This window comes from Lipophrys pholis (assembly GCF_963383615.2).
Source record: "Lipophrys pholis genome assembly, chromosome: 5".
Taxonomy (NCBI): Eukaryota; Metazoa; Chordata; class Actinopteri; order Blenniiformes; family Blenniidae; genus Lipophrys; species Lipophrys pholis.
The window spans coordinates 33,241,478-33,254,543 of record NC_137628.1 but is presented as its reverse complement, the minus strand read 5'-3'; the positions used below and the strand labels follow the sequence as shown (position 1 = coordinate 33,254,543).

Sequence of the window (13,066 nt, the reverse complement as noted above, 5' to 3'; positions counted from 1 at the left end):
ATTCACACTAACTGATTTGAGGAGTTTACAGCTATTGAACTGGGAGCGTTTTATTATTCTTATTATGTTTACTATTATTATTAATACTAAAATTATTTTTATTATAAGTTTCTTTAAATTTGTATTTTATCAGTTAATTAGAATTTTACATTAAAAGGGAAAATAAAATTTAAAAACTAACACAAAGACAAAACTAAAGACAAACAGGGAGTCACCTTTCCATTGTTTGTCATGCAGTTATTCCATTTTTGCCCGTGTGAACAGAACTTTTCCATTCTTTGATTGATGTTAGCTGCAAGCTGCTCCCTTCCACAGATTGCTGTCACAGCATCGATCCAGGAGTCTAGTGGGGTTCACTCTAGTAGTGACCTTTATATGGTGACAGTGACACGGGTGAAGTGTTGACTCCAGGTCCGAACACTGCAGGTAGTGAGAAAAGTGTCTCTTCATTGGTCATTCGGGGTAAAGAGGAGGTGGAGAACGCTGGAGCAGAGTCGAGGTCCTGCAGGCCAAGGAAGTGAACAAATTGCGATTCTGGAGAGCCATACCATTTTAAATGAAGAATGTCATTTTATACACAACTTCCATGGATCACACACTATTGTTACAAAATAAAGCTTAAGTGTGAAAAGGTGAGTCTGATTAAGACCATTGTCACTTCACACACAGGGTTATTAATATAACTACTGCAGTAAAGACAGAAGAGCATTGGGGGGCGCACATGCTTAAAGGGTCGGCTGGCTCAGTCCCGATGGGTCGGCCCGCTCCCTCTGGAATGACCCGGTTGCCGGGAACCTCCGTGTGGTCAGCACCTGACTGTGTACAGCCAGCGTATGGCTCCTCACTGTGTCACACTCGTTACCCTACGTATGATGTGTTGTTACTCCTGCAACGACCCATCATCAGTAGAGTCAAACTAACCTGTCTCACGACGGTGTAACTCAGCTCACGTCCCCCATCAGGGGGGGGACAAGCCAACGCTCGGTCAATTCTGCTTCACAACCAAACGAGCCATTAAATCCTCTTTGGCTGCTTCCTACTAGTCCTTCCTACCTCCTTTCCTATCCACTTTTCCTTAACCCCTGGATGACGTCACAGGGGGAAGGAAAGGTGTTAGGAGGCTTCCTAAAGGAGTTAAGTGAAGGTGTTAGGAGGCTTCCTAAAGGAGTTAAGTGAAGGTGTTAGGAGGCTTCCTAAAGGAGTTAAGGAAAGGTGTTAGGAGGCTTCCTAAAGGAGTTAGTGAAAGGTGGTAGGAGGCTTCCTAAAGGAGTTAGGAAAGTTGTTAGGAGACTTCCTAAAGGAGTTAGTGAAAGGTGTTAGGAAGCTTCCTAAAGGAGTTAAGGAAAGGTGTTAGGAGGCTTCCTAAAGGAGTTAGGAAAGGTGTTAGGAGGCTTCCTAAAGGAGTTATTGAAAGGTGTTAGGAGGCTTCCTAAAGGAGTTATTGAAAGGTGTTAGGAGGCTTCCTAAAGGAGTTAAGGAAAGGTGTTAGGAGGCTTCATAAAGGAGTTAAGTGAAGGTGTTAGGAGGCTTCCTAAAGGAGTTAAGGAAAGGTGTTAGGAGGCTTCCTAAAGGAGTTAGTGAAAGGTGTTAGGAGGCTTCCTAAAGGAGTTAGGAAAGGTGTTAGGAGGCTTCCTAAAGGAGTTAGTGAAAGGTGTTAGGAGGCTTCCTAAAGGAGTTATTGAAAGGTGTTAGGAGGCTTCCTAAAGGAGTTAGGAAAGGTGTTAGGAGGCTTCCTAAAGGAGTTAAGTGAAGGTGTTAGGAGGCTTCCTAAAGGAGTTAAGGAAAGGTGTTAGGAGGCTTCATAAAGGAGTTAGTGAAAGGTGTTAGGAGGCTTCCTAAAGGAGTTAGTGAAAGGTGTTAGGAGGCTTCCAAAAGGAGTTAGGAAAGGTGTTAGGAGGCTTCCTAAAGGAGGTAGTGAAAGGTGTTAGGAGAGGAACTAAAGGGAAACGGCTGGCAGGTGAATAAAGAACCAATCAGAGTGAGAACAGGCTGCACTAAAACTGGACTTTACTGTGTTGGTTCTACAACATCCAGAACATTCCTAGTTGGGATTTGGGTTCTAGATGATTTCAAGTGGTTCTAGGCAGATTATTGCTTTGGTAACTTACATGATCTGCTCCTTTTTCAGTCATCCTGAGTTTCCCTGAACGCTCCGAGGGACTATTAGGAGATAGGAATCAGAATCAGAATCATTTATTGTCATAGTACAAGTACAGGCACAACAAAATTGTATATAAAGCTTTGGGGGAAAGAGCGACAACAAGAGCGGCTGCGTCTGCGTTGGAGGAGGGGAGGGTCCATCGGAGGTGGTGAAACAGAACTGTTGCTTCTCTCTGCAGTGTCAGTCTGGTGTCTGTTGTCATGAGACGGCCTTGATAGTTCTGAACAGACACAAGTTCCCAGTGGTGCGGGTGTGAGGAGACATCAGGGAAGGACAGAGCCTCTGTTATAACATCCACCTCCAGGAGAAATAGAAAAACAATCCAGTCTTTGGCGTCTGGACGTCTGAGGGAATCTGAATGGAGATCAGATTTGTTTTGGGTCAGGACGTCTTCAGCTTTCTCTCGTCCTTCAGTCTCTGGTCTCCATGCTGCTCCAAATCAGTGGCCATTTTTAGCGTTCCAGCAGAGCTCTGCAATTCTCCAAGTTGGTTTCCATTCCTCGTAAACGTTCAAGAATCGTGTCTTGTGTACTCTTGAGTTGGTTTATCGCATGAGTCTGAGTGTCCAAAGCCCTGCAGTCCCTCAGGGACGATTGGCAGCCGTCCCAATGCAGCTGCCAGCGTCTTCTCCACTTGGTGATAGATCAGGAACCCAGCAGCTCCAATCAGCAGCAGACCTGTTATCATGAACCCATTATGTAGAGGTCTTCCACGTCCTCCATGGAAAGAATGGACAGACACACCATCCTCCAGCTGTCCCAGGAGTCCAACGTGTATCCGGCAGCAAACGTCCCATCGGGACATGTGGGCTGTCCCTTGCCCAATTGTCTTGTCGTGAAAATTTGGTCGATTGCATTGAGAGACCAGCTGATCAATTACATGGTTCCTTTTCGGTTCAGATAGGAGTGTAAAGAGAGGTTCTGGTTAGGTTCTGACATGGGACAGACAAGACAGGCGCAGCAAGCAGGGAGGATGAGGGAGGAGAGGAGAGAAGAGAGAACTACTGTTAGGAGATAGGAGGGGCTATTAGGACGCACCCTCTATCTCTAAACACACGCTCCCTTCGTATTGCACCTTATGCAATGTCTTCTAATACTACAAAAACAGCCATTGCCAGAGGCGCCACAATGGGGTAGGCAACGCAGGCAATTTCCTAAGGCCCCGAGCTGAAGGGGGCCCCGAGGGACGGCTGACATCAGTCAATTTCAGTGACAAAATAATGTAACTGCTTTGAGACGCTGCAACGACAGCGCATCGACAATCCCCCACACGGGGCCCTTTCCCAGTAGTCACTGGCTAGATGCTAGTAGGGGGGCCCCCGACAGACGGCAGATATCAGCGACACAACTTGAAACCCCCAGGACACATTACAATGACATGGGAACCTCCCTAATGGGGCCCCACTACTACCCTGCATCAACCTGGAGTCCTTGTTGTGAAACACACTGAAAAATGAAGCGGACAAATCCCTCATTCACATGACACGAAAAGAAAAACCAAGAGGATGAAAAGAACAAATGTGATTGTGTTAAGTGAGAGTGTGTGAGCTGTGTGTTACATTATTAAAACGTTAGTCCCAGTTAGTCCCAGACACTTTGTCCTAAACTTCCAGTCATCCACCAAGAAGCAGAAAAGTTAACTGCACATTTATTCTGTGTAAAGTGAATTCAGCCATTTTCTTCTAAACACATTCATAAAGTGTGTTTATGTTGATATTGATCATTCATATTTGACAGTGTGGTTAACAACACACTTCTCTGGTATGACAAACTTAGAGCACATATCTATTCTTACTTTATACCAATTTTAACAGCTTTATTTTAAGAAGTAGTCCAGCATTGCTGACACAGTATGTCTTAAGTCTTGTTGCCAATGGTTGTGTACATACATTCATAGCCACACAATAAGTTAGTCCTTTGCTGAATGATATTTTCTCCCAGAATAAAGTGTTTTCAAATGCTAAAACTAATACCAGCATCAACGTGGCTTTCAGTTTAGACTGTGGCTAATTTGTATTTAGAATTGAATGATAATATATCCATACATTTCACCATGAATTTCCCTGTGTCTGAATGGTGCTCTGTAAATACGTCTGGCATCAAACAACTCCGGAGCTTCTTGTAGAAGACAGAGAATTACCATCAGTGTGAAACTTCCATCAGGTGCTGAAGGAGTGTAACGGGTGTGTTTGGGACCCAATTCCAGCACAGTGGACACACAGATACCGTTGGTGAGGGCTTTATTGAAGTAGAAGGTGATACCAGCAATTGCAACAGAAGAACCAGCAGGCGAAGATCCAGACGGGGGAGCCACCCCGTAAAGCAAGAGCCTCGATTTCAAAAGGGAATTACCAGGAACTCGGGGTCAGGGACAGAAGGATGAGGTTACAGGCAGGGTTCAGGCAGGTCGGCTGGTCAAAGGCAGGCAGAGTAGGCAGAGCAGGCAGAGGAGGCAGAGCAGGCAGAGCAGGCAGAGGAGGCAGAGGAGGCAGAGCAGGCAGAGGAGGCAGAGCAGGCAGAGCAGGCAGAGGAGGCAGAGCAGGCAGAGGAGGCAGAGGAGGCAGAGCAGGCAGCAGGCTTTCAATCCAGGAAATCTAGCTGGACGGTCTGGCGTGTGAGCAGGAGAGAACAATGTGGCAGTGGGTGAGTGGAGAGCAGGAGTCTTTACTGAACCAGTCTGATTGAAAGCAGGTAAGGGGAGGTGCCTTGACGAGGTGGCTGGTAGGCAGGGTGGAGCAGAGGTGGAGCAGAGGTGGAGCAGAGGTGGAGCAGAGGTGGAGCAGAGGTGGGTGTGGCTGGCAGGCAGAGCAGAGTGGCTGAACTGTGACAAGGAGTTTACAGAATCTAACAGTTGTGAATCAGACCTGTGGATCATCATTCACCTGTCAGCCTCACCTGTCTGCCCCTCCTCACACCTGAACCATAAGATACCCCTCCTTCTCCTCCATTTATACCTCAGAACTCTCTCACTCTTTTTCACTCTGTGAGAGCAATACAAAGTTGTTGTTTTTTATAGATATAGTTCATGTGTTTATTATTTATTATTTTGGAAGGTGTTCATGGTTGTCATAAATAAACTTTCCCATGAATTATTGCCATCATCATTATATTTTTTTCATGTCAGGCTGAAGATCATTGAAGAATCACATTTCTATCAAAAAATAAAGATGTTGAAAGAAATGGTTGTTGATCTTATACGACGTTTCATGAGATAGAATAGAAGCCGGAAGGACAAATAAATGCATTAAAAGTGTTTCTCATCTGCCATGTGTAGGTGTTCCTCACCGTGTACCTCAGTAACAACGATCACCACTTCAGCGAGGTTCCCGTCACTCCGGAGACGCTGTGCAGGGACGTGCTGGAGTTCTGCAGGGAGCCCGGCGAGGCCCACTCCTACCTGGCTGAGACATGGAGAGGCTCAGGTCAGAAGCTTTTACAGAGTTTGGTGGGATTCACAGACACATGGACAGCTACAGGAGTGAAGGAAAAGATTTCTAGATGATTAATCACATGTGTGGAGGCTTCATTCATGGGAACACTTAGTCACACTAACACAGGGGGAACATGCAAACTGCACAACAGAAGGCCCGGGCTTGAACCCATGATGTTCATGAGGTGTGCAGCGCCACATTATGTAATGATGGAATACATTTTCACATCATTATGGAATAAACTTTGCCATGTTTTGTAATGACTTGTTATGTATTTAACAGTTATTACAAAATGTTGATGATCCACTCTTTTTTTCAGAAAATCTAATAATCAGGTTCATTGTGTAATAAATGTTGCCCTGTATCTGTAGACGTGGCTCTATGTTTAATAATGAGGAAGAAAATAGGATTCAGTTGGACTAGAATTATACATTAAACAAAAATATAAACGCAGCACTTGTGTTTTTGCTCCCATTTTTTATGAGCTGAACTCAAAGATCGAAAACATTTTCCATAAACACAAGAGACCTTTTTCTCTCAAATATTGTTGACCAATCTGTCTAAATGTGTGTTAGTGAGCCCTTCTCCTTCGCTGAGATAATCCATCCCACCTCACAGGTGCAGCAGATCAACATGCTGATTAGACAACATGAACACTGGTGTGTCTTAGGGTGGCGGCAATAAAAGGTCACTCTGAAATGTGCAGTTTTGCTTTATTGGGGGGGTCTGGGGGTGGGGGGTCAGAAAACCAGCCAGTATGACTGTTTTTCTGACCCCCCAGACCCCCCCCCATGGAGTGTGACCACCATTTGCCTCCCGCAGTGCAACACATCTCCGTCACACAGAGTTGATCAGGTTGTTTTGTGTGGAATGTTGGTCCACTCCTCTTTATTGGCGGTTCTAAGTTGCTGGATGTTGGCAGGAAGTAGAACACGCTGTCGTCTACGCCGATCCAGAGCGTCCAAACATGCTCAATGGGTGACATGTCCAGTGAGGATGCTGGCCCTGCAGGAACTGGGATGTTTTCAGCTTCCAGGAATTGTGTCCAGATCAACATGAGGCCGTGCTTCATCACGCTGCAACATGAGCTGATGGTCGTGGATGAACGGCTCCACAATGGTCCTCAGGACCTCCTCACTGTACCTCTGCTTTCAAAATATCATCCATGAAATCCCCTGTGTTCGTTGTCCATAACGTACGCCTGCATGCCAATTGCACGCTCCCTCAAAACTTGGCCCATGTTGGAGGTGGGTTATGGTATGGAAGCGTATGTTATGGACAACGAACACAGGTGATTTTATTGACGGCATTTTGAATTGATTTAGACAGATTTAGAGAGATTTAGACAGATTTGTGAACAATATTTGAGAGAAATAGGCCTTTTGCATACATAGAAAAAGTCCTGGGTCTTTGAGTTCAGCTCATGAAAAATGGGAGCCAAAACAAAAGTATTGCGTTTATATTTTTGTTCACTTTATGTCACTCTTTGCTCTTGCTCACGTCCTGCCAACACAGCGACGGTAGAATCAGGATCTATATCAGGTAGAATGTTTTACATCAGCTGCCATCGTGGCTGGTAGAGTTTTATAGTTACAATCAGTATTTCCTCCAGACGTTTCTATTTTCTTAAAGAAATGAAACCAGATTGTTGGTGCCACTGAGTGCATTTAATCATTTAACCCACATTTTGTAAAAACTGTTGTATTATGAAACAAGTTATTAGAAAATGGGTTCAAGAATTTTAATACAAAATGCGGCGTTATTCCAAAATGAGTTGAACATTTATTACATTCCATATTGCATTATTACTACGTGAGCACTTCATAGAAAATCTTTCCCCTCTTGTCTGATCCGTTAAATCTAAATCTCTGAGCAGTACAAAGACACCAGGTGTCCTTTTATTTCCCCGTGTGATGATCAGAGCGTGTGGTTGAAGAAGGGGAGCGGATGCTGGAGGTGTTGCAGCGATGGGGCCAGCAGAGGGGGGAGGTCCGTTATCTCCTGCACCACCAGAAAGCCCTGAGACGAGAGTCAGGTGAGAAACAAACACCTCACACCTCCTCAGCTGAACCCGTGGAGGACCTGCTTTGGACCTGGAGATCTGGAATCTCATCACCTTAATCCAAAGTGCTCCTGCTAAAACTCTCAGATAAACCACTGTGATGTGATGTGACCACAACGATGAAATACCAATTCTGTCAGGACCGAGGTCTGCGACCTTCATCACTAGAGACACACTTATTCTACTTTCCACCAAATAAAATCCACCTGCAGCAATAAGATGTGTTCAACCTTTACAAGGAGAATATCACAGCCTGTTTGTACACTTTTTCATTCAGTCCACAGTGTTTGATACTTTGCATTAATGAAATTTCATTACTTCACATAATTCTGCCTCGTTTGGTAATTTGGGACAATAAAGCCATTTTTTTTTTTTCATATTTTCAATGAAGCCATGTTTGGGAATTAATGCTCTCTGAGCCATTTAGCCCTCAGTTTTTCAGCAGTTTTTGTCTTTTGGGGCATTTTACCTTCGTCTAGCAGTTTCTGGTGGTTTTATCGGTCCGAGCTCCCAGAGCTCCAGGCAGAGCAACAGGTCGTCAGTGAAAGTAAAGGAATGAAACGCTCTGTTTTCTTTATTTGGATTTAATCCTGCTCATCTTACCGAGAGGAGACTTTGGAAACTCAACATTCTTCAGCTGAAGGGAAGGACAACCTGAAGTGACTATACAGAGGAGCTGTAGAGTCACTGGAGTCACTACAGAGGAGCTGTAGAGTCACTAGAGTCACTACAGAGGAGCTGTAGAGTGACGAGAGTCACTACAGAGGAGCTGTAGACTCACGAGAGTCACTACAGAGGAGCTGTAGAGTGACGAGAGTCACTACATAGGAGCTGTAGAGTCACTGGAGTCACTACAGAGGAGCTGTAGAGTCACTGGAGTCACTACAGAGGAGCTGTAGAGTCACTAGAGTCACTACAGAGGAGCTGTAGAGTGACGAGAGTCACTACAGAGGAGCTGTAGACTCACGAGAGTCACTACAGAGGAGCTGTAGAGTGACGAGAGTCACTACATAGGAGCTGTAGAGTCACTGGAGTCACTACAGAGGAGCTGTAGAGTCACTGGAGTCACTACAGAGGAGCTGTACAGTCACGAGAGTCACTACAGAGGAGCTGTAGAGTCACTACAGAGGAGCTGTAGAGTCACTGGAATCACTACAGAGGAGCTGTAGAGTCATTAGAGTCACTACAGAGGAGCTGTAGAGTCACTACAGAGGAGCTGTACAGTCACTACAGAGGAGCTGTAGAGTCACTAGAGTCACTACAGAGGAGTTGTAGTCACTAGAGTCACTACAGAGGAGTTGTAGAGTCACTGGAGTCACGACAGAGGCGCTGTAGACTCACGAGAGTCACTACAGAGGAGCTGTAGAGTGACGAGAGTCACTACAGAGGAGCTGTACAGTCACTGGAGTCACTACAGAGGAGCTGTACAGTCATGAGAGTCACTACAGAGGAGCTGTAGAGTCACTACAGAGGAGCTGTAGAGTCACTGGAATCACTACAGAGGAGCTGTAGAGTCACTAGAGTCACTACAGAGGAGCTGTAGAGTCACTACAGAGGAGTTGTAGAGTCATTAGAGTCACTACAGAGGAGCTGTACAGTCACTACAGAGTCACTGTAGAGTCACTGGAGTCACTACAGAGGAGCTGTAGAGTCACTAGAGTCACTACAGAGGAGTTGTAGTCACTAGAGTCACTACAGAGGAGTTGTAGAGTCACTGGAGTCACTACAGAGGAGCTGTAGACTCACGAGAGTCACTACAGAGGAGCTGTAGAGTGACGAGAGTCACTACAGAGGAGCTGTAGAGTCACTGGAGTCACTACAGAGGAGCTGTACAGTCATGAGAGTCACTACAGAGGAGCTGTAGAGTCACTGGAATCACTACAGAGGAGCTGTAGAGTCACTAGAGTCACTACAGAGGAGCTGTACAGTCACTACAGAGGAGCTGTACAGTCACTAGAGTCACTACAGAGGAGCTGTAGAGTCACTGGAATCACTACAGAGGAGCTGTAGAGTCACTAGAGTCACTACAGAGGAGCTGTAGAGTCACTACTGAAACAATTTTTGAGAGAAACAGGCCTTTTGCACACGGAGAAAAAGTCTTCGATCTTTGAGTTCATCTCATGAAAAATGGGAGCAAAAACCAACATGTTGTGTTTATATTTCTGTTCAGTGTATTTGGACAACAATGAAAGACTAAATTTACTTTCAGACAATAATATGAACTGATCATCATGTTCAGTATGTTTCCTGTATTTAACCTCTTCAGCTAAAGACTGAAAGTCATTCGCTTCACAAAGTTCATTTATTCCCTCAGCCCCTCTGGTTTCAGCACTTTGTTTGGATTCTTGAAGGACTTCACGTTCTTCCTCTCTCTTCATCTCACTCTGAGATTACCTGCTTAGTTTGGTGGATGCAGATTGAACTGACTTGAGGTCTGACATGCTGGCAAGAATTACTGCACAAATGTACAAAGTGTACCAACCTCATGTAGTTAAGAGTTTATTAGCGGGCGAGCCCCAAAGGTCAGAACTGCTGAAACTTTGACATATCCCAGGAGCACTAAGCTTCTGTTGCTCAAGAGGTTTTTTTTTGTTTATTTTTTTAGCTTCTCAGGCATTTGGCATTTGGACAAACGTGAAGAAGTTTGGTTGAGAACTTCGTCTTTGGCTTTTGTTGAGGTGGCCTGTTTCTGTGTGTTCTCAGAAAGCAGGAGCACAGACGAGCTGATGAAGAGGGAGCAGGTGAAAGCTTATGTGGAGAATGAGGTGAGTTCTTTATTTCTTTATTTAATGTTTTATTTTTTTTATTTGGAAATAGCAACTGTACACAGTTATACATATAGTATAGATATACAGATAAGATTATTCCGCCCCCGCCAATGCATATTTAGCTCACGTCAGCTTCGCAGTCACCAACCTTTTGTCTACACAGAGTTACACAAAGTTGTTTTGCGTGTACACAAAAACTACACAAGCGGTCTAAGAATGACTGGGACATCGAAAATCTGACCCCCCGAACTATTTACAAAAGTGGTGAGCTTACAGTATGGAAGGAGACAAAACCCTTATACTTTAGAAAACATTCAAACTATTCAGAGAAGTTATAGAAAATCTGTTCTCGTTGGGGTAATGGAGTAGATCCATTTATTATTTTTTATTATTTGCATTATGTAGGTTAACGTCTCCATTTTGAAAATTTTAAAAATAATGTCAGTCCAACCTTGCAGAGAAGGTGGAGCTGAAGTTGGCCTCTTTTTGGTCATATTTTTCTTGCTTGCTGCCAGAAGAGCCGGCAACAGTTTTTATCACTTCTCTGTTCCAAGTTATCAGTATTTCCCAAATACATACTTTCAAAGGTGAACGCTAAATCAATTCCAAACAGAGTTTAGAGTCCTACCAACCTCTTTCCAATATGAATTCAATTTGGGACAGATTTAAAATACATGGTACTGGTTCGCTTCGTCTGAGCCCCACTGTCTCCAACATGTTGGTGTTTGAATACTTTCCCTGGACGGGTCTGGAAGTACCTCACAACATCTTTCCTACAGTGCTCTCGCCAGAATCAGGGATTAGTTGACGAACACTGATTTGACCAAATTTCTCCCCAATCTTCTTCAGACATATTAATGGCAGGCTCCTTCTCCCATTTCTGTTTTAGATTCAGTGTTTTGTGTTTGTCGGGAGTAAAAAAGGCCAAATATATTCTGGAAATCATTTTTTGGGTCAATAAACTGTGCTGATTTCAGTATTTTATAAAATACCATGTCGGTCTGTGAAAAATGAGAAGTTTTTTCATTTTGAAGTGAAGCTGTGTCTTACTTGAAGATATCTGTAAACTCGTTTGTTCCCAAGTTATATTTGTTCTGAAGATCCTGGAAACTGGGAAAGATATTATGTTTGGTAAACGACCAGTATGTTGTCAGGTCCTTTTCTACCCACGGTTTAAAGATGGAATCTACTTTATTAGGAGGGAAATCAGAATCAGATGCACATCATCTCAATAAATGTACCAGTTTTTGTTAAGTCAATCACCTTCTTCTAAATGTTTAATGTAAAATGTACCCAACAGTCTCCAGGCCCTGGATTCATGACGGCAGTGCTCTGTCGCCAGTCGCTGCCTGCAGTGGGAATGAACTGACCATTTTAATCTCCAATCCTTTCCACTTTGATCAGTACTCATCGTTGTACCAGGAGAGGAGAGGAATTAACTGAGACGCACAGCGATAGTATCGTAGGCGTGGGAGGGCCACCCCCCCTTCTTCCTTTTGTAATTCCATCGTGCTAAGCCTAACACGTGGCTTCTTTCCCCGCCAGATGAACCTGGTATCGGTTTGTCCCACTCCTTAAATGGACTTTCGGGCACTTCTATTGGGAGCGTTCTAAATGAGTACAGTAGTTTAGGGAGTATTGACATCTTAATAGTATTTACTCTGGAGGTGAGACTCTAAAAGGGGATAAGGCTCCACCGAGGTAAGTCTTCCTTAATCTTCAGTGACAATGGCTCATAATTTGTTTGATAAAGTTTTGCTAAATCTTTGGTCACGGACACACCAAGATACTTTATCTCCTGAGATTCCCAATTTAAATTATAATCATTTAGTAAATCTGTTGTTGCAGTGATAATTAGTGTCCTAACTTGTGTTTTGAAATGTTGAGTTTGTAACATGATAAGTTTCCAAATTCTTTTAACAAAGTCATCCGGCCCTTGAATGATTTTTCTGGTTCCTCCAGGTAAACCAACACATCGTCTGCAAACACTGCCACCTTGTGTTCAGTACCTGCAACTATAAATCCTTTGATTTGGGTACTTTGCCTTAACAGTTGTCCAAGAGGTTTGATAAATATTGCAAATAAAAGTGTAGAGATTGGACACCGCTGCCTGCTTCCTCTTTCCAACAGGAAGGAGTCTGTACGGTCACCATTAACCTTTATCTGCTTCCCAGTACAGAGATTAAATCACCTTTATAAAATTACTATGAAATGCCAATTTATCCATTACTTTGTAAAGAAAAAGCCATCTTACTGAATCAAAGGCCTTTTCTGCATCGAGACCAAGGCACCAGTTTTCTCCTGTGTTGCATGATCAACAGTCTGTATTGTCCTTCTTATGTTGTCCATTGTCTGTCTCTGTTTGACAAACCCTGTCTGGTCCAGATTATGTCTGGTATTATGTTCTCCAGTCGACGTGCTAAAATGGAGGGTATTCTTTGTATTCTGTTTATGTCCGATCTCTTTTGAGTGTTTGTACTGTGACTATCTCTGGTTTGCATTTGTTTGAACTTTTCCAGTCGATCTGTCAAATGTTTATTTCTACATTTGTTCATGTATGCAGTATTGGAAATAAGCTTTCCTCTCCGTACTGCTTTCAATGTGTCCCATAAGTTTGTAGGATTAATTATGTCGTCATCGTTAAT

The 13,066-nt window shown here is 43.8% G+C and overlaps 1 protein-coding gene across 1 annotated transcript in view; it reads left to right on the top strand.

The window, feature by feature from the left end:
- The first annotated feature begins 5,513 nt into the window (after positions 1-5,513).
- The window catches only part of LOC308110343 (apoptosis-stimulating of p53 protein 2-like), a 29,948-nt gene continuing 22,395 nt past the window's right edge, over positions 5,514-13,066 (top strand). Inside the window, exons 1-3 of the mRNA XM_080464583.1 lie at positions 5,514-5,582; positions 7,513-7,626; positions 10,357-10,418. Of these exons, the coding sequence (XP_080320709.1) occupies positions 7,539-7,626; positions 10,357-10,418 (150 nt within the window). The 5' untranslated portion in view covers positions 5,514-5,582; positions 7,513-7,538. The remainder of the gene's footprint in view (positions 5,583-7,512; positions 7,627-10,356; positions 10,419-13,066) is intronic.